At 42.6% G+C, this 22471-nt stretch overlaps 1 protein-coding gene across 3 annotated transcripts in view; it reads right to left on the minus strand.

Moving 5' to 3' along the window:
- Window positions 1-22107, minus strand: part of PPP2R5E (protein phosphatase 2 regulatory subunit B'epsilon) — a 175439-nt gene extending 153332 nt beyond the window's left edge. Inside the window, exons 1-2 of one of the 3 annotated variants that reach the window (XM_063715592.1) lie at window positions 21505-22107; window positions 18235-18395 (exon numbers count right to left, since the gene is read on the minus strand). In XM_063715592.1, the coding sequence (XP_063571662.1) occupies window positions 18235-18391 (157 nt within the window). In that variant the 5' untranslated portion in view covers window positions 18392-18395; window positions 21505-22107. Of the gene's footprint in view, window positions 1-18234; window positions 18399-21504 lie in introns of all 3 variants that reach the window. The other 2 variants (XM_024231677.3, XM_024231676.3) reach the window with 2 other exon arrangements.
- Between the last annotated feature and the right edge of the window lie 364 nt (window positions 22108-22471).

The raw sequence follows: 22471 nt of genomic DNA on the forward strand, positions 1-22471 counted from the left end.
GGTCAGGCTGGTGTCGAACTCCTGACCTCGTGATCCGCCCGCCTCAGCCCCCTAAAGTGCTGGGATTACAGGTGTGAGCCACCACGCCTAACTCCTACAGACAAAGTCTTAATTCAGCCTTGAGGATTTGGCCCCAGAAAACCTTAATAGCCCATCCAGTCTCTGATCTCCAGCTACAACAGTCTTTTGAGAAGAACCTTATCTTTTTTTTTTTTTTTTTTTTGAGACGGAGTCTCGCTCTGTCGCCCAGGCTGGAGTGCAGTGGCTCAATCTCGGCTCACTGCAAGCTCCGCCTCCCAGGTTCACGCCATTCTCCCGCCTCAGCCTCTGGAGTAGCTGGGACTACAGGCGCCCACCACCACGCCCGGCTAATTTTTTGCATTTTTAGTAGAGATGGGGTTTCACCATGCTAGCCAGGATGGTCTCAATCTCCTGACCTCATGATCTGCCTGCCTCGGTCTCCCAAAGTGCTGGGATTACAGGTGTGAGCCACCACGCCCGTCCGAGAAGAACCTTATCAACCTACCCACCCTGTCTTCTTCTCTCAGCATAATCACTTCCTCTGAGAAACCTTCCCTGAATGGCCACCCTACTTCTCCAAAAGCACTTGCCATTGCTGGAATTCTATCTTTGTCTGTTCAGGTGATTAATATCTATCTCTCCAAATATCAGAGACCAATCCTGTTATGCTCATCACTGTATTCCCAGAATAGTGTCTGGTGTATCATATGGCTCAACAGAAATGTGTTGAATGAATGAATAGATGGACTGAATAGCATAGCCCACTGTAACAATCATAAAAATGAGAATTTAAGGCCCTTGGAGGAGACTGAGTTAGGCAGGTCCTAGGCAGACTCCTTTCATAGCTGTTTGCTTCATATATGTTTAGAAAAACACATGCGTGGCCAGGTGCAGTGGCTCACGTCTGTAATCCCAGCACTTTGGGAGGCCAAGGCAGGCGGATCACGCGGTCAGCAGATCGAGACGATCCTGGCTAACACGGTGAAACCCCGTCTCTACTAAAAATACAAAAAAAAAAAAAAAAAAATTAGCCGGGCATGGTAGCGGGCGCCTGTGGTTCCAGCTGCTCGAGAGGCTGAGACAGGAGAATGGCGTGAACCAGGGACACAGAGCTTGCAGTGAGCCAAGATCGCGCCACTGCACTCCAGCCTGGGTGACAGAGCAAGACACTGTCTCAAAAAAAAAAAAAAAGAAAAAGAAAAACACATGCATATAATTTATTTTATTCAAATCTTGCCATAATTCAAGAATATGAATACAGTCTACCACTCCTAAGCCCAAGAGTATCTAAAGCATATACCATTTCTAGAACATCTCACTAAACCAGTACAGTTAAAATAAATTCCAGTTACTTGAACTGCCTTTTAAAATGTTAAGACATAAATGTAAATATAATACAATATAACTCTATTCAACATAAGTTTCAGAACTTCATCTAAACTGTTTTTCATTAAAATGTCTTTAAACTTTCTTAAAGTGAAATGAGCATTATTTCTAGATGATGGGTTACTATTAAAAACACCAGTTAGTTGGCCGGGTGCAGTGGCTCATGCCTGTAATCCCAGCACTTTGGGAGGTGGAGGCGGGCAGACTACGAGGTCAGGAGTTCAAGACCAACCTGACCAACATGGAGAAATCCTGTCTCTACTAAAAATACAAAAATTAGCCAGGCGTGGTGGCACATGCCGGTAATCCCATTCAGGAGGCTGAGGCAGGAGAATCGCTTGAACCCAGGAGGCAGAGGTTGTAGTGAGCTGAGATCACACCACTGCACTCCAGTCTGGTGAATAGAGCAAGACTCAGTCTCAAAAAAATAAAAAAAAACCCAGTTAGTTGTATCAGTTGTAGGTGGAGTTGGAGAGACAAGTGCAGATGGATGTATAGAACACCTCACAGAACAGGGAATACTGAAACTTCCTTCTACTTTAAAAAGTCCCCTGTGTCAATCTGCCTTCCAGTCCTTTTGATTTTTGCTCACAAACTGGGGGAAAACACCAGTCCTTCTGATGCATGCCTATCTTCCTGAAAAATTAATTTGATGAGATAAAGATCAAAAGTAGTCTTCTTACCCTCAAAAAAACTCTTCACCTTTGCTATAAATATTCTTGCATTCAAAATACTCATTCAATCAAAAAGAGTGTTGTGTGCTTATAATGTGTAAGGCACACAACAGCTGTGATTCCTACACTGCTAGTAGAAGACAGCCCTTAGGAGCCTGAACCTACTCTGAATTCTCACTATATTTCCTCATAAGATATGGTGGAGGAGTATGCCCTACTATTGCCAGATATTGTTTCCTGGGGGCACTTCAGTAAAAGGTTAATTCAAGTCTATATCTCCCTTATTAGAAGACAGTACTTTTCCTGAAATGGTGCCAAGTCTCAATTGGCTACATGTTCTTTTTAATGTTTTAACATTTTGCTTGGAACAGTGTTCCAGGCACAAGCAGCCCTGAATTAATTAAATTAAAATTTAACGTCACTGTGAGACAAAAGTCTTTCATGGTGCCTACATAACGGATGAACTTTTGCCAGATTGCTTCTCTCACAACACTGCATATTCTGAAACAAGACCCAGGTCCACAGGGCTGACTTCAAGAAAGATCAATGGCAAACAGAAAGATGAGGGAACGCATATTTATTAAGCAGCCAACCACTATTCAGGCAGTTTACCCACAATGCCTCACTTACTCCTCACAACCACCCTGGGCAGCATGAATCTCGTTTTACCAAAAGGGAAAATGAAGTTCCAAAGATGTTTAAATAACTCACCTCAGTTCATAAAGCTAGGATTATCACCTAGACTTCAACCCAGACCCTTTCCTACAATAAGTGAGTTCCCCAAAGATGGAGGGATGAGTGTTTAAGGACACCGCAGCCAGAATGCTACCAGTTTACCAAACTGTTCCTTACTATTCCATGACTGACATGACTGACATGCCTTCACCAGGACACAGCATGAGTTGCACAGGGGCCCATGGAAGTGTCTTGTGCCCAGCTTCCCAGCCTGGCCAGCCTTCTTGAGGAGCCCAGAGCCCACGGCCTGCCACACCTCTCCCCATCACCACCCACAGTGCTGCTGCAGGCCTGGCTGCTCCCCTCATTCTTCTCTTCTCTGCTTTGCTTTCTCACCATCTTCAGTCTCCTCATAATTTTTAGAGTACTTGCAAAAACATCTTAGTAAATCACCCCAGCACAGTATGACCAAGATTGCGGTTAGCTGTTCTCACCTGCACACATTTATGACTAACGGCCACAACAAGGAAGTTACCAGCTTTAGAGCCAGACCGGCCTAGGGTCCCACCCCTGGCTCTCTCTGCACGAGTGGGCAAGTTACTTTGCCCTCAGTTAAAAGCAAACATCGCTTGTTCTTGGTATTGGGTGTGCGGCTTAAATGAGACGCCATGTGGTACATTGCCTGGCACACCGAAAAACCAACAGACATCTCTTCTTCACTGATTGTTAACCTATTTCTTTACCAGCAGAAACAACCTGACTTTCTCCTCCCAAATTCTCCCAGGTCCACAGCCATTCCAGAAAAATGTTTCTTTACAGGCACACTCAATTTTATCACTGGTATTCCTATTCACCCCGCTTAATTTTTCAAATGATGAAGATCAAAATTTTCCAGCCAACCACACACTACAGTCACGTAGTAACTTCTCCCTTCAAATACCTTTTAAAATTCTATTTGGTATCAAAAAGAATCAAAAATCAGGAAAGACATACAGGAAAAGAAACCTCTAGTCATGAGAGCTCCCTTCTACAGACAGAGATGACAAATTCTCTGTCTCCACTCTGAGTGAGAAAACATGCCAACCATCCAAAGCAACTGTTCCTAGCCTTTGGAGAAACTCCTTTGAGAATCTGATGAAAGCTCTACCTTTGTCCGGAAAAGTGTCAGTCTGCACAGAGACACAAAATACTCCCTGGAATTTAAAGAGGGTCAAGGGCCCTCTAAAACTCACCCACTGACCACAAGATAAGAGCCATCAACAAAGAGCCACCTGTGATACTCTTTAAACTGGTAAAATCCTCAATTCAGATTTTGTTTCCTTAAGGTGCAATAAACTTAAAAGCCTACGCGAAGACCTCAAGAAGGTACACTAAGTTTCTCATTCAATTCTTCATGTCTTTTTTTTTTTTTTTGAGACGGAGTTTTGCTCTGTACCCAGGATGGAGTGCAGTGGTGCAATCTTGGCTCACTGCAACCTCCGCCGAATGGGTTCAAGAGATTCTGCTGCCTCAGCCTCCCAAGTAGCTGAGATTACAGGCACCTACCACCAGACCTGGCTAATTTTTTTTGTATTTTTAGTAGAGACGGGGTTACACCATGTTGGTCAGGCTGGTCTTGAACTCCTGACTTCAAGTGATCTGCCTGCCTCAGCCTCCCAAAGTGCTGGGATTACAGGAGTGAGCCACCACGCCTGGCCCTCTTCATGTCCTTCGCTGGTTCAAAATAAAATGCTGCAAAACTAACATGGCTCAAAACCCAAAGAGAAAGTTCTCTCTTTGAATCTAAATATCAAAACAAAGCTGTGTTCCAGACCAGTGTGTGTGCTGGGGAATGGGCAAGAGAAATGGAGGCACAAAAGTATCAGAACTCTATATCTTATTTTTCAATATCATCCTTTTTAAACATCTCTATGTTTGTATGTTTTAATGTTGTGTAACAGGACAAATACAACAAGAGTGCTGAAGTTATATTCTCTGATAGAAGTAAGCAATTACAAAAATGTTTGAAGATCCCGTCCTGGGAAACAACTTTCTCTCTTTCTGTCTCTCTGTCTCTCTTTCTCTTTCTCTCTCTCCCTCAATCTTTCTTTCTCTCTTTCTCTTTTTCTTTTTGAGACAGGGTCTCACTCTGTCACCCAAGCTGGAGTGCAGCAGCGTGATCTTGGCTCACTGCTGCAGCCTTGACCTCCCGGAATCAGGTGATTCTCTCACCTTAGCCTCCAGAGTAGCTGGGACAACAGGAGCATGCCCCCACACCTGGCTAATTTTTCTATTTTTTGTAGAGGCGGAGTTTTGCCATGCTTCCCAGGCTGGTCTTGAACTCCTGGGCTCAAGCGATCCTCCCACCTCAGCCTCCCAAAGTGCTAGGTAGGATTACAGGTATGAGCTACTGTACCCGGCCTAACAACTTCCAAATTAAGTTTACCTAGGCCAGGCACAGTGGCTCACGCCTGTAATCCCAGCACTCTGGGAGGCCAAGGCGGGCAGATCACCTGAGATTGGCAGCTCAAGACCAGCCTGACCAACAGGGTGAAACCCCATCTCTACTAAAAATACAAAATTAGTCAGTTGTGGTGGCACATGCCTGTAATCCCAGCTACTCGGGAGGCTGAGGCAGGAGAATCACGTGAACCCAGGAGGTGGGGGTTGCAGTGAGTCAAGATCAAGCCATTGCTCTCCAGCCTGGGCAACAAGAGGGAAACTCTGTCTCAAAAAAAAAGAAAGTTTATCTAATAATAATTTTACCTGGTAATGCTCCATAAATGGAATTTCCCTTGAAAATAATTACATTAGTCACTTTAAATTCTGATTCCAGAAACAAGAAATCTGCCTCAAACTGACATTAACTAAACAGTAATGCTGAGATTGTTCCATAAGAACTAGTTTCTCCTTTTTGCTTTAAAAGTATAATTCTCACAGCTGTATATACTCCATATTTTTCTTCCTTAAATGGAAAGAATCCATGTAATGTGTTAAAGGAACAAAAATCAACTAAAAGACGTTAGTAAACATTTGCCATTGTGTACTTTTTCCTATAATTATAGTAGTTAATATTCTTCAACTCATACAATGTATCTAGCACTAGGCTAAATGTTTTACCTGCCTTCTGGAATTTAATCTGACTCTATGATATGGCTTCTATTACTCTCGCAGTTTTAGAGATAAGAAAACCAAGGCTTAGAAGTCAGCTTCTGGCCAGGTGTGGTGGCTCAATGCCTGTAATCCCAGCACTTTGAGAGGCCGAGGCGGGTGAATCACACGGTCAGGAGTTCAAGACCAGCCTAGCCAACATGGCAAAACCCCATCTATACTAAAAATACAAAAACTTAGCTGGGCGTGGTGGTGGGTGCCTGTAATCTCAGCTACTCGGGAGGCTGAGACAGAAGAATTGCTTGAACCCAGGAGGTGGAGGTTGCAATGAACAGAGATCGCGTCACTGCACTCCAGCCCAGGTGACAATGAAAGAAAAAAAAAAAGTCAAATGGCTTCTAATGGTGGACTCAGAATTCAAACTCAGGTATGTGTGACCCCAGGGCCTACATTCTTACTGAGGGAAACTATGCTTCATTCTACTGTAACATAAAAATAAGATTCCATATAAGTTTTCAAAAAAAAAAAATCTTCAAATACAAAAGGTAGAAACCATTTTTAAGTATTAAAAGAGGATGTCATCACTTGCAAACCAAAGAACTACTTTAGCCTATTCGAAATATCTAGAAACTTTACTGATCTTTTTCAAGCACTACAAAATCTAATTACTATTATGAGCCAATATTATTATAAAATGTAAGTTTTACAAATCAGAGAACATTTGCCCATAAAACCCTGCTCTGAAAGTCCATTATAATATTCAGATATGCTATTCTCTCTTAAACTATATAAAGTCTGGTGATCTGATTAGGCTATAATCAGTCCTCAAATACGCACAACAGAGGGATTTCACTGGACTTAACATCTTAACTTTTGTAAAATGAAAGTGGTGAATTTGCAAAGTAAAAGGAATCACTCTAAGTTTGTCGTCTATAAAATCCACTCCATTCTCTCTATATAATATACCACTTACGTTTTTAACCTGAAACATACAGAATTACCAAAGCACAAACCCACTCAGGATTTTAATTGGACACTCAGCAATGTGATCCTTTTAAAATAAAAAGTTTTCATTAAACAAGTTTATATTTTGTGTAAATTATAAGTTAAAATAAAATTGGCATTAAATTTTTATTTTTTTTAAATAAAATTGGTCTGGGTTTTGCAAAAAAAAAAAATAAAGTGTTTAAATATTTATGAAGGAAAAATAAATGCCTTTATTACTTATTAGTCAACTAAGACAACCTAAATGTGAAATAAAAATGTTCATTCATTTACTAAGAAATATTTATTGAATGCCAATTATGTACAAGGCACTGTTCTAAGCCCTAGAGATAAGAAAAACAAGATTTCTACACGGAAGAAGATCGTATTTTAATGGGGGAGGGGAGATATATCAGACAAGTGAACAAACAAAGATAAAATAATTACAGATTATAAGAAACAACAGAGTAATAGAAACTTCAAACACTTTTTTCCAAGAGACTAGAGTCTTGCTGTCACCTAGAGCAAGCAATCCTCCATCCTGTCTCGGCCTCCCAAGTAGCCAGGACACAGGTGCATGCTACCGTTTCCAGCTAATTTTTTAATTTTCTAGTAGGAACAGGGGCCTCACTATGTTGCCCAGGTTGATCTTGAACACCTGGCCTCAGGAGATCCTCCTGCGTCCTCCCAAAGTGCTGGGATTACAGGCATGAGCCACCGTGCCCAGGCAAAGACTTTTTTTTTCTTTTCTTTTTGAGATAGAGTTTCACTCTTGTTGCCCAGGCTTGAGGGCAGTGGCATGATCTCGGCTCACCGTAACCTCCGCCTCCAAAGTTCAAGTGATTTGCCTGCCTCAGACTCCCGAGTAGTTGGGATTACAGGTGCGCAGCACCACACCCAGCAAATTTTTGTATTTTTAGTAGAGACGAGGTTTTACCATGTTGGCCAGGCTGGTCTCAAACTCCTGACCTCAGGTGATCCGCCCACCTCAGCCTCCCAAAGTGCTGGGATTACAGGCGTGAGCCACTGCACCCAGCCCAAAGACTTTTTTTTTTTTTTTTTGAGACAGAGTCTCACTCTGTCGCCCAGGCTGAAGTGCAGTGGCACAATCTCGGTTCACTGCAAGCTCCGCCTACCGGGTTCACGCCATTCTCCTGCCTCAGCCTCCCGAGTAGCTGGGACTACAGGCGCCTGCTACCACGCCCGGCTAGTTTTGTTTTGTTTTGTTTTTGTATTTTTAGTAGAGACAGGGTTTCACCGTGTTAGCCAGGATGGTCTCGATCTCCTGACCTCATGATCCGTCCGCTTCGGCCTCCCAAAGTGCTGGGATTACAGGCGTGAGCCACAGTGCCCGGCCGAAAGACTGTTTTTTAAAGTTATCAAGGAAGCACCCAAGGAGGTCCCACTGGAGCTAAAATTTGAATGATAAGGAGTTGGGGAAGAAAATTCTAGGTAGAAAAGGACCACCTCATCTTATGAGAACATTCATTTGGCACTTCAATATTTATATGCCCTGTCTTGCATATAAATATTGCATATAAATATCCAGGTTACATCCTGGACGGATGTACATTATGATGAATGCTGTTTATGGCTTACAGTGTTTTATGGTAAGGGTAGATGCATATGTGCACACAGAGCAGCTAACACGATACTCACAAATAGTAACAACACAATTCCCATTTAGTCTAAGCCAAAAACTCTTAACTATAGAGAGAACGTGAATGGAAGGGATGAATCTTTGAGAATCTGATGAAAGCAATCAATTCTCTCCTCCAAAAAAGAATGCACATACACAGAAACTTTACATATAATTTTAGGAGGGTCTAGAAACCCTGAAGCCCATCCAGATATATACTGTCCCAACCAGAAATCCATCAACCCTAAGTTAAGAACTTTTTCGGTTTGTTTTTTTTTTTTTTTGAGATGGAGTTTCACTCTTGTTGCCCAGGCTGAAGTGCAATGGTGCAACCTCAGCTCACTACAACCTCTGCCTCCCAGATTCAAGCAATTCTCCTGCCTCAGCCTCCCGAGTAGCTGGGACTACAGGCGCGTGCCACCATGCCTGGCTAATTTTTGAATTTTTAATAGAGACAAGGTTTCACAATGTTGGCCAGGCTGGTCTCAAACTTCTGACCTCAGGTGATCCGCCCGCCTCGGCCTCCCAAAATGCTAGGATTACAGGCATAAGCCACAACACCTGGCCAGAATTAAGTAATTAGTTCTTAATGGGATAAATATGAATGCAAGCTTCTATCCTACTTTTAAGTGATGAATATATCAGGTACACTGACTCTCAATTTCTTTTTTTTTTTTTTGAGACAGAGTCTCAACTCTGTCACCCAGGCTGAAGTGCAGTGATGCAACCTCTGCCTCCCAGTTCAAGTGATTCTCCTCAGTCTCCCAAGTAGCTGGGATTACAGGTGCACATCACCACACCTGGCTAATTTTTTTGTATTTTTAGTAGAGACAGGGTTTCACCATGCTGGCCTGGCTAGTATCAAATTCCTGACCTCAAGTGATCCACCTGCCTCAGCCTCCCAAAGTGCTGGGATTACAGGTGTGAGCCACTGCGCCTGGCCAATTTATTTTGGCCCACATAAAACTCTGTACAATAATTTTATCTATGCTACAGAAGCAAACTATTAGGATATATTAAAAAATATATATTCCTTCCTAAAAGTGAATGAAATTATCTCTTCATTACAACTGGGTACAATCTTTCACACATAAAAATACAGGAGAGTTTCCTGAACTCGGGAGGCGGAGGTTGCAGAGAGCCGAGATAGCGCCATCGCACTCCAGCCTGGGAAACAAGAGCGAAACTCCCATCTCAAAAAAAAAAAAAAAAAAAAGAAAAAAAAAACATATCCATACATGTGCCATGTTGGTGTGCTGCACCCATTAACTGGTCATTTAGCATTAGGTATATCTCCTAATGCTATCCCTCCCCCATCCCCCCGCCGCACAACAGTCCCCGGTGTGTGATGTTCCCCTTCCTGTGTCCATGTGTTCTCATTGTTCAATTCCCACCTATGAGTGAGAACATGCGGTGTTTGGTTTTTTTGTCCTTGCGATGTATACATATGTAACAAACCTGCACGTTGTGCACATGTACCCTAAAACTTAAATAATAATAAAATATTAAAAAAAAGAAAAAAATAACAGTTTGGCAATTGCTTTTGTGCAAGATCTTAAAATTGCTTCCCCCCAAAAAAATTATTACCACACTTTTTCAAAGGTTCTAAAACTGAACTTTAACATCTATTAACATATAGATGTTCTTTCAGTTCAAAAGTAAAGCTTATGGTTATTTTTTAAACACACACACACATGACCGGGTGCGGTGGCTCATGTCTGTAATCCCAGCACTTTGGGAGGCCCAAAGTGGGAGGGTCACTTGAGGTCAAGAGTTCAAGACCAGCCTGACCAACATGATGAAACCCCGTCTCTATTAAAAACACAAAATTAACCGGGCGTGGTGGTGCACACCCGTAATCCCAGCTACTTGGGAGGCTGAGGCAGGAGAATTGCTTGAACCTGGGAGGCAGAGGTTGCAGTGAGCCGAGATTGGGCCACTGCACTCCAGCCTGGGCAACAAGAGCAAACCTCCGTCTCAAAACACACACACACACACACAAATCTTGGATGCCTAAGGAACACACATCATTAGTCGAAGGTACAAACTAGATCAATAGATCTTAACCCGTTTTAAGTCAGATATCCCTTTGAGAATCTGAAAAATGCTATTGATTCCCCATTTTTAAAATAGATACACACATACAAAATGTTCACGTAATTTTAGGCTGCTCACTGCATTTTAAATCCAACCAAGGATTTAAGAATCTCTATACCTACTATACAAGAGTATAATGACTGGTTGCTTCTGGGAAGGGAAACTAGAGGGGATGGAAGGAAAATTTTTTACTACACATCCTTTTGTAACCTTTGGAATTTGAACCATATGGCTGTATTATCTATTCAAAAAATAAATAAATTAAAAATAAAAAGCATTACACTAAATAACATGGCAAGATACTAATGCAGTAGATGCAACTCTCCAGGTGAAGATGTTTAGAATAGCTATTCTATTAAATTCACCATATTTAAAAACTCCTTCTTTGAAATTTTTGGTTGAAAAACGTTTGTGGCTGCAAAATTATGCTCTTCATAATTTTCAGAGAAATTTCCAATTTCCATCTTTTTACTAGGAAAATATGTCATAAAAACTTCATATTATTCATATTCTAACTTCTGAAACCCCCACTAAATAACAACAGCTAGTATTTACTGAATGTGGCACTGTCACATCTATTGACTATTAACGTCATCATCATTTTACAGACAAGGAAAACCAAAGCTTTCAGCAGTTAACTCATTTGTCCAAGGCAACCCAGCTAGTGGTAAGCTAGGACTCTTGTGGACCAGCAAAACCCATGCGACACTGTATCACAACATGGAGCGTAGTAAACACTAAAATAGATGACATTATTCCTTAAGAGACTATTCTTTTTTGAGACAGTGTTTCACTCTGTTGCCCAGGCTCAAGTGCAGTGGCACAATCACAGCTCACTGCAGCCTCGATCTCCTGGGCTCAAACTATCCTCCCTCAGCCTTCTAAGTACCTAGGACTACAGGCGTGTACCACCACACCCAGCTAATATTTTATTTTATTTTTTTTTTGGGACGGGCCTGCTATGTTGCACAGGCTGGCCTTGAACTCCTGGACTCAAGTAATCCCCCCACCTCGACCTCCCAAAGTGCTGGGATTAAAGGTGTGAGTTACTTACTGTACCTGGCCTCTTAAGAGACTATTCTTATTCTAAATAGGTTTTAGCGCATTCACTCGTTATAAAAATCTGGTATTATATTGCATGTGCCTGCTTTACTATACACAAAGCAGATATAGACAAAAAAGGCAATCATTAAAAAGGCACAAAAACGGCCGGGCATGGTGGCTCACGCCTGTAATCTCAGCACTTTGGGAAGCCGAGGCAGGCAGATCACCTGATGTCGGGAGCTCATGACCAGCCTGACCAACATGGAGAAACCCCATCTCTACTAAAAATACAAAATTAGCCAGGCGTGGTGGCACATGCCTGTAATCCCAGCTACTTGGGAGGCTGAGGCAGGAAAATCGCTTGAACCTAGGAGGCAGAGGCTGTGGTAAGCCGAGATCGCACCATTACACTCCAGCCTGGGCAACAAGAGCTAAACTCCGTCTAAAAAAAAAAAAAAAAAAAGGCACAAAAACTAGTTTCAAATTATAATTTTTAAAGTTCTTACAAATTGTCACCCTAAAAAATAAAAATGTAAGCTGAACCTTAAAACTATGGTGGGTTTTTTTTAAGTGTTTTCACTAGAGAAAGAGTATCATCACCAAAGAAGCAAAGGGTTTCTTTCTGCTAAATGGGACCTCTAGTCAACATAGTTGTAAGAATATCTAAAAGTGAATGTACAAACTATCTGCAAAATGCCTCAGAAATGTATAATGAATTATGAGACAAGAAATAACAACAGCGGTCGGGCGCAGTGGCTCGCACCAAGAATCCCAGCACTTTGGGAGGCCTAGGCAGGCGGACACACCTGTGGTCAGGATTTCGAGACCAGCATGGCCAACATGGTCTCTACAAAAAATACAAAAATCAGCCAGGTATGGTGGCAGACACCTATAATCCCGGCTACTCTCGGCAGGCTGAGGCAGGAGAATCGCTTGAACCTGGGAGGCGGAGGTTGCAGTGAGCCAAGATTTCGCCACTGCACTCCAGCCTGGGTGACAGAGCGAGACTCTGTCTCAAAAAAAACAAACAAACAAAAAAAAGAAATAACAATGCCACTTTCACTATAATTCCATCTTCAAAGAGGCAGTATTCTTCAAAAAACGTTCACCCAAATCTAAACTTATAGAATCGCTTAAAGTCAACGCAAGGAAATGAGACACAGGAGGCTGGGGTGAGGAGAGAACGTAAATCACCCAGCAAGGTGGTACTACCACTGATTATTATTAACATAAATTTGTGTGTGTGTGTTTGTGTGTTTGCCTAAGTGTTTAGTTTGACTGTCTTATTCAATAACTTACCTAGATAACAGTCAAGGCTTGCTTCATGTCCTGCTGTGTAAGTGTAAGGAAAGTATCCAAGTATTGACTTTCTTTCCTTTTTTTTTTTTTTTTTTTTTTTTTCAAGACAGAGTCTATAGTGACACAACATGAGCTCACTGCAACCTCCACCTCCCGGGGTCAAGTGATTCTCCTGCCTCAGCCTCCTGAGTAGCTGGGATTATAGATGCACACCACCACATCCACTAATTTTTGGATTTTTAGTAGAGACGGGGTTTCACCCTGTTGGCCAGGCTGGTCTCAAACTCTTGACCTCAAATGACCCGCCCCCTGTCGGCCTCCCCCAAGATTTTACTTTCTTATCAAGTAAGTAAGGCACTAAACCTCTACTAGGTTTTCCCTATCAGTGAATGAATAAGAATCTTTTAGACTCAAAGAAAAAAATGTTTTTCTTTTGAGACAAAGGTCTCACTCTGTCAGCCACACTGGACACAGTGGAACAATCACAGCTCACTGCATCCTCAGCCTTCTGGGTTCAGGCAATCCTTCTGTCTCAGCCTCCCAAGTAGCTGGGACCACAGGTGCACACCACCACCCTGGCTAATTTTTTAAATTATTTGTACAGATGAGGTCTCACTAGGTTGCATAGGCTGGTCTCAAACTCTTGGGCTTAAGCGAGCCTCCCAACTCAGTCTCCCAAAGTGCTGGGATTATAGGTGTGAGCCACCATACCCAGCCTCAAAAATGTTAAGACTCTCCAAAAGCACTTTCACAAAAGCATATAAAGATGGAGAAAATGTAAATGTCTATCTTTGCAAAGTTCATCCTATAATTTCCTAACACACAGATACGGAAAAACCAGGTATATTTATACAGAATTACAGGTGGTGTTGCTTTCTACAGGAAATAACATCAGTGATACAGATTTCAAAACCCCACCTATTAGACATAGGGCAAAATAGGCTGGGTGCAGTGACTCACGCCTATAATCCCAGCACTTTGGGAGGCCAAGGCAGGTGGATCACCTGAGGTCAGGAGTTTGAGACCAGCCTGGCTGGTCTCAACACATCCCTACTAAAAATACAAAAAAATTAGCTTGGTGTGGTGGTGGGCGCCTGTAATCCCAGCTACTCAGGAGCCTGAGGCAAGAGAATCACTTGAACCAAGAGGCAGAGGTTGCAGTGAGCTGAGATCGCACCACTGTACTCCAGCCTGGGCAACAAGAGCAAAACTCCGTCTCAAAAAAAAAAAAAAAAAAGAAATAGGGCAAAACAAAAACTTTCCCTTCACATTATGTTGCAGTTTTGCAAGTGAACAGACTTTAAAACACTAAGAATTAATGCAGTATTATTTATAAATCTGTCAAAGATTATGATGCATATAATAAACATTCTGATAATGCATACGCACAAAACAAGTGGTTATTAATGCATATCTGAGCATTCAAAAATGACATATTAAAAAGATGAGTCATATAATCACTGTTTATATAATTATCGTATTCAAACTCCCCTGAAATTAAAGACCTTGAGGACACCTCTTTTACTTCATTATTTAAAACAACTCACAAAATTCAACCACATTTTACATTGTACTCCAAATAAAATTAACCCAATTTAGTCAAAGCAATACTATAGAAAATTAAATCAATAACTATCCTTTAGCATGCATATAGTGTTTATCCTGGTTTCTCTTAAGGCAATGGCCAAAAAAAAAAAAATCCTAGAAAAGAAATTCCTCCTATATTTTCTTTATATTCCATAAATTACTTCCTAGAAAATCAAGAGCAAATATACATTACTGAAGTCTATTTCTGATTATACTTCCTTATGTTATTCTACAGACAGAGATGGATATCTAATTTATAGAATACTTTCCAGAATATTTACCAGAATGTGCTTACTACATAACAATCACTGTTAGTCAATCTGGAATTAGGTTTGTGAGTATATAGTCCTGCTACTCTCCAATTCTCTCATACTGGCAAAATATACAAGTTCAAAAAATCACATTCTTGGAAAGAAGAGTTCTTGGAAAACTGGCAATACTAGCAGACTTCACTTTTAAAAGTGAGAAAAAGGATATAGAAATGGCCAAAAAGCATAGGAAAAGATGCTCAACATCCCTAATCATTAGGGCAATGCAAATCAAAATCACACTGAAATACCACTTCATACCCATTATAATGACTATTATCAAAAAATTAAAAAGCAGAAAATGAGTGATGGTGAGGATATAGAAAACTGGAACCCTCATGCACTGCTAATGGGAATGAAAAATGGTCCAGCTGCTGTGGCAATATGTATGGCAATTCCTGAAAAAATTCAACATATGATCCAGCAATTACACGTCTGGGTACATACCCAAAAGAAATGAAAGCCAGAACTTAAACAGGTATCTGTACATCATGGACAGAGCAGCATTATTCACAACAGCCTCAAGGTGGAAGCAACCCAAGTGTCCACCAATGAATTAACGGATTAAAAAATATATGGTATGTATATACACTGAAATTATTCAGCCTTAAAAAAGAATGAAATTCTGACACCTGCTACAACAGAGATGAACACGGAAGACACTTGACTAAGTGAAATAAGCCAGTCACAAAAAGACAAATATTGCATGGCATCACTTATAGGAGGTACCTAGAGTAGTCAAATTCATAGAAACAAAAAACAGAACGGCGGTTGCCAAGGGCTGGTGGGGGAAACAAGGAGTTAGTGTTTAATAGGTACAGAGCTTCAGTTGGGGAAGATGAAAAGGTTCTGGAGATGGATGGTAGGGATGCTTGCATGACAATGTCAAGGCACTTAATGCACATTTAAACATGGTTAAGATGGTAAATTTTATGTTATGTATACTTTACCATAATTTTTTAAAATAAGAAAAAAGACATTAAAGCATTAAAGAAAAAATACATTAAAGTATGTGTCCAAATTCTTCTCATGAATGCTTCACTACCCACAAAACCAATACCCTGACTATGAGTGGTCAGTGAAGTCCTAATTTAATTGTTTACCATAAGATCCAAGAAATTAGTGTAAGTTTTTAAATTCCTTCTAATCCTAAAAAAAAAAGTTTAACTGGCTTCCTCAGAATGAAGTCTTTCACAGATATAGACGTTAACAGCTATTACATATCTACCTCAGATTAAATAGATTACTAAAAATCAGTGTCTCCCAACTTTGTATTTCAAGCATAGTTCAATCTACAGTGTTTCCTACATTTTCTTTCCAAAGCCTCATAATGACTATTTTCATATTTACCAGCAAAACCTCTAGTCAAAATTTTCTCCCCCAAAGCTCATAGGAGCTCATCTTTACTGACTGGTAGATATATCATCTTTACAGTAATCAGTATTCAGTTTCCAAAAATTTTGTATAAACATTGGAATCTTATTTATGAATCTCTCTCCCTTTTTTAAAAAAAGTATTCATATGGAAAAAATAGAAGCTTGAAATATCCTAAGCTAAATTTTGAGGATCTTTTCCGGTTACATTCCAGTTTTTCTTATAATACCTTCTGATTTCACAAACTGTTACAGAAATAAGTCTGCAATAATGAACTAGCAAACCAGGTTGCCTGGTTTCCTCCAAGCCACACTAAAGCTCATTGTGTTGTTCATATCCCCTTTCTCCCATTCTTCAGTATTCAGCACATAAACATTCACCTTCAAAGGTAAATTCTGATAGTTTCCACACTATAAAAGCTATGTTCTGATATTTTTCAAACAACACCTGTTCATAAACATGAAGCAAACATGGTGAAAATTAAAAGGTACAAAAAGTAACCACACACCCAAACAAAAATTGAAATGCCTAATTTAGAAAAAACTCTTCACATTAAAAACGTGTTGGGCCGGGCACGGTGGCTCACGCCTACAGTCCTGGCACGGGAACACCATGGCAATTCGAGACCAGCCTGTGCAACATGGCAAAACCCCATCTCTACAAAAAAATGGAAAAATTAGCTGGGTGTGGTGGCATGCTTCTGTAGTCCCAGCTACTCGGGAAGTTGATCCCAGCTACTCGGGAAAGGGAGGATCACTTGAGCCTAGGAGATAGAGGCCACAGTGAGCCCCAACCTGCACTTTCTTTTTTTTTTTCTCCCAAGACAGAGTCTTGCCCTGTCACCCAGGCTAGAGTGCAGGGTACGATCTTGGCTCACTTCAACCTCCGCCTCCCGGTACAAGCAATTCTCCTGCCTCGGCTTCCCAAGTAGCTGGGATTACAGGTGCCCACCACTGCACCTAATTTTTGTATTTTTAGTAAAGACAGGGTTTCACCATGTTGGCCAGGCTGGTCTCGAACTCCTGACCTCATGATCCGCCTGCCTCGGGTTCCCAAAGTGCTGGGATTACAGGCGTGAGCCACCACGCCCGGCCTCAACCTGCACTTTCACTCTGTCCCCACTGAACTCTAGCCAGAGTGACAGCATGAGATTGTCTCAAAAGAAAATAAAAAAAACCAAAAAACTTGTTTTTAACAAATTTCAGGCCAGGTGCGCTGGCTCACACCTGTGATCCCAGCACTTTGGGAGGTCAAGGTGGGCAGATCACTTGGGGTCAGGAGTTCAAGACCAGCCTGACCAACATGGTGGAACCCTGTCTCTATTAAAAATACAAAAATTAGCTGGGCATGGTGGCGGGCACCTGTGCTCCCAGCTACTCAGGAGGCTGAGGCAGGAAAATCACTTGAACCCAGGAGGTGGAGGTTGCTGTGAACCAGCCTAAGCAACAGAGGGAGACTCTATCTCAAGAGATAAAAATTAAAATTAAGAAATTAACAAATTTCAAAGAAAAGATCATACTAAACAAGTATGATCATCATATACCTTTTCTACTTGTACTATCTGAAAACAAGAGTACATGTAAACAAATATAAATGGACAATTTTTTTCTTGATTTTTAAAAATGAATTCTTCCAAATACCATTTTCTATACGTAAATTAATGAATGGTACCATCTCTTCTACTAGGGTCTACTTCCTAAGACAGCATAATCTGTAGTTGTCATTGCATATAATGTATCCCTAAATGTCAACAGCAGAAAAAATGAAAAACACAAACCCAGACATCTTAAAGTTTCTCTAGTACTTAGTTTACCTACTCATCAATGTGAGATATTCTCCTGATAATAAGTTTCTTTTAACTTGCCCAAAGACAGACTAAATTGAGCCTTTAAAAAGGAGAGTGGGTATATCTGGTCACACGTTAGTAACTTCAATGTATGTGAAGTATCCCATCCCTTCAATTTGCAACACATATAAAACTCTACAAAAAGGAAATTATATATAGATGTAGAAAGATCAATTGAAAAAGAATGTATCACCTGGTCATGAGCCTTACCTTTTAGCAGTGGCAGAGGTGTTAACTCAATAGGCTTGCCTTGAGACCTAAACTGTGAGGAACTTTGCGACCTCTTCTGTCTGGCTTTTCTGACGGACTTCCGAGAAAATCCGTCTACTTTATCCACTGATGGAGGAGTAGTTGGTGCTGAGGACATATCCCTACTGAAGAGAAAGAAGTATCATAAACCCATACATTCCCAAGGTGGAAGCATACATGTGAGTTATACCAATTCTAAAATTCCCATATACAATATTCATGAAAATGGGAATATGTGCTAAAGAAAACAAAATCAGTTAAGAAAAGTCTTATCTTGGCCAAGTGCAATGGCTCACGCCTGTAATCCCAGAACTTTGGGAGGGTGAGATGGGTGGATCACTTGAGGTCAGGAGTTCAAGACCAACCTGGACAACATGGTGAAATTCAGGCTCTATAAAATTACAAAAATTAGCTGGGCATGATGGCAGGTGCTTGTAATCTCAGCTACTCGGGAGGCTGAGGTGAAAGAATCGCTTGAACCTGGGAGGCCGAGGTTGCAGTGGGCCAGGATCCCACCATTGCACTCCAGCCTGAGTGACAGAGTGAGACTCCATCTTTAAAAAAAAAAAAAAAAAAAAAGGCTGGGCCCGGTGGCTCACACCTGTAATCCCAGCACTTTGGGAGGTCGAGGTGGGTGGATCACTTGAGGTCAGGAGTTCGAGACTAGCCTGGCCAACATGGTGAAACCCTGTCCCTACTAAAAATACAAAAATTAGCCAGGCGCAGTGGCATGCATCTGTAATCTCAGCTACTCAAGAGGCTGAGAAGGGAGAACCGCTTGAACCCAGGAGGCGGAGGTTGCGGTGAGCCAAGATGGCACCACTGCACTCCAGCCTGGGCGACAGAGCAAGATTCCATCTCAAAAAAAAAAAAAAAGAAAGAAAAAGCCAGGCATGGTGGCACACACCTGTAATCCCAGCACTTTGGGAGGCCAAGGCAGGCAGATAACCTCAGGTTGGGAGTTCGAGACCAGCCTGACCAACATGGAGAAACACCATCTCTACTAAAAAAAAAAAAAATACAAAAATTAGCCAGGCATGGTGGCGCATGCCTGTAATCCCAGCTACTCAGGAGGCTGAGGCAGGAGAATCACTTGAACCCGGGAGGCGGAGCTGTGGTGAGCCAAGATCGTGCCACTGCACTCCAGCCTGGGCAGTAAGAGCAAAACTCCTTCTCAAAAAAAAAGAAAGAAACAAAGAAAAGAAAAGTCATATGTTAATAGGAAAACATGAAAATAATTTAAGTATCATGGAAACAATATCAGAACTCTAATGTATTGTGCCACTCCATTATAAGCATTAAAGATACTCATCTAGGCTTAAAGAAATCTATGCTGCCTGCCCATTTTCTAACTGCAAAGCTCTTCACATCTTCAAGTAATTTTTGGAGCTATTCTGTAGCTGGAAAACTTCCATCGATACATTTTCCCAAGATATTTAATATTATGAATGGGTTCTGGAGTTGAAACCCTTAGTGTACTTCAAGAATCTATACCAATGTATCACAGCAAGGTGAAATTTACTACTAGTGAAATTATCTAGGCATAACTTTTAATGGGATGTGCTATGTTAGCTATGATAAACTATACCACACTGCAAATGAGGACAGGCTAGATTACTTTAAACAAAACACATAAAAGGCATAATTAAAATATTTCAAATAAGTCTTCTTTTTGAATGAAGCCACCTTACGTTATTAAAGCTTAATAAAAACTATGAGAAAATCAAGTACCAAAGTTGAACTGAAAACATAAATTCACAGCCTACTGACCAACCAAGTTGACTTCCCTTGAGGTTTAGACCTTGAAGTTCATCATCAAATACCAATTTTCATTCCATCAAACTTATGGAACTGAACAGCACTTTTGCATTGTTTAACCCTCTCGAGTTATTAAAATGAAGGCTATTTCCTGAAAGTAACAAGCGTTAAGCTTAATTTCATTCACCAATTTAAACAGATGCCATCATTTCCATGGCACTGAGGCTTCATGCAAGACTAATGGCAGACTCGGATAGAAGTAATGCATATGGGGGAAATGCTGAAATGCAATTACTCACCTGTCATTCCAATACACAAGACAAGTGGTTTTTAACTTCTAAATAAAAGAGTAAGGGAATTTCTTCCTGAACACGTGAGAATAAAAAGTTACCTGGATTACGTGGATTTTGACAATGTAAAAATAACAAAAACATTTAAAAACACATACACACATATGATGTTAACGTTTGGAATTTGGAAGTCTTCTTTGGTTTTCTTTAAAAAAAAAAAAAAGTTTTTAAAAATCTACCTAATTTAGCCTTAATATAATGTGATGGATTCAAAATAGAATCACAAACTATGAATGACTATAGATGTTAAGATCACTTTAAAATATCAAAATGACTGCATCAGCCAAAAGCTCCACATCTTATTTGTACGTTGTAAATTTAGGGGCCGATTTTCCAACCGGGTATGTGAATTATTTAGACTTCATTCTAACTCTAACACTACAAAATTTCAGTAAATCCTCTTCTTCCATCACTCTTTTTGTTTCTTCTTTATTCCTTATCTCTCATCTCTACAGACGATATATAGGTAGCTTTTAAAAAAATCATTTACCCCTTATGCCCGAGGCCCAGAATAAACGTCAAGGATCGCAACCCTGGAGCACTGCAAAACTGAACGTAAGGTAACAGCGGGTCCGTGCAAAGCCCAGGGAAACAGGTTTCGCCCTGGGCCAGGGCTCCCGAAGCTTTATCATCCTCTAATCAGCAGGTACCGGGCATTTCCATGGCTCAGGATAATCCAAAGGGGGTAAGGGGAAGTAGGGAAAGACAGGGAAGCGGTTTGTCTGTGGGGATGCTTACATACTCCCTTTGCTCCTAACCCACACCCCAAGCCCTGGAGACGATAAGCTGCTAGAGAATCCTCCTCACACCAAACCCCCCTTTATTCCCCGCCCCCGCCAGTGGATAAAGGGGGGCAAGAAAACGCCTCCACTCCCAGAAGGTGGAGAAAAAGGGGGGAGGGGGCAGAGTGAATGAGAGGTATCATCAGAAGCATTTGTAGGTAAATCAGACAAGTGGGACGGGCGCTCCCGCTCCCGCACCCGCACCCCACCCCACCCCACCCCACCGCACCCCTCGCCTGCCCGGCCAGGCCTTCCCAAGGCCGGTGCCCCATAGGTTCCCCAGGAGGACCGGGAGGAAGAAGGGAAGCGGGCGAGCCGCGGTGCTGGAGGGACGAAGTTACCTTGAAGCTTCTGGGGAAGAATCCGAAGATGATCTGTGGCTTGGAGGGGCGGGAGACAGGCGAGGTGGCCGCAGCGGGGGCGGGCGGCGGGACCGGGACGTGCAGGGGGAGGTCCGGGCAGCTGCGGGGAGCCCGGGGCGACGGCTGTCCGGTGCGGGGTCCCTCCGGTTCCGCGGCGGCGGAGCCTCTAGGCCTCACGGCCGGACCCGAACCTTAGCTTTCCGGTGGCGGCGGCGGCCTCACGATCCTCCCCCGCGGGCCCGTCCCATCAAATCCGCACCGACCCCGTTGCGGCTCCGCCGGTGGCTCCTCGCTCACATTCCTGGCGGGCGGCGCCTCAGCTCGTTGCCCCGGACCCGGCGGCGGCGGCGGCAGCGACGACGTGGGGAGGGGAGGAAGGGAGGGAGGAAGACTGGATCTGCAGCGGCAGCAAGAGAAGGGGACAGAAGAAGGAGGAGGAGCCGCAGGAGCTGGAGCCGCCGCTGCCAGAGCCACCTTTCGCTACCCGCGGTGGGTCCCAGTCAATGCCCCTTTCTCTCTCCTATTGTCAATATCACCGGGCGGCTGAGTCCATGGCACACGCGCAACCGAACCTTCTGGCCAGCAGCGCCCGCCTCCGGCGCCCGCCCACTGGAGACTTCGAACGGGAAGCGAGGCCTCATTGGCCAGTATCCGCCTTCACTCCCCTGACAGCATGTTCGGCTGAGACCTGATCAGGTATTGGCGGCAGGAGGGCGGAGAAACAGGAGGGTGGGAAGAGAGGAGGTCGAGGATTGGGCCGAAGCGTGAGGGACCCGGATGCAGCCGCGATCTCGGGCGGTGCAGCCGCCGCTTCCGCCCAGCGGTGGGGCGGTCTGAAGTGAGAAGCCGCTGGGCTTGAGAGGAGCTCTTTAATTCCGGGAGGTGTGCGACTAGCAGATCAGCGGGCTGGCTTTCCGTGCTGTGCGGAGCCTTTGGGCGGCGGTCG

This window comes from Pongo abelii, chromosome 15 (genome assembly GCF_028885655.2).
Source record: "Pongo abelii isolate AG06213 chromosome 15, NHGRI_mPonAbe1-v2.0_pri, whole genome shotgun sequence".
NCBI lineage: Eukaryota > Metazoa > Chordata > Mammalia > Primates > Hominidae > Pongo > Pongo abelii.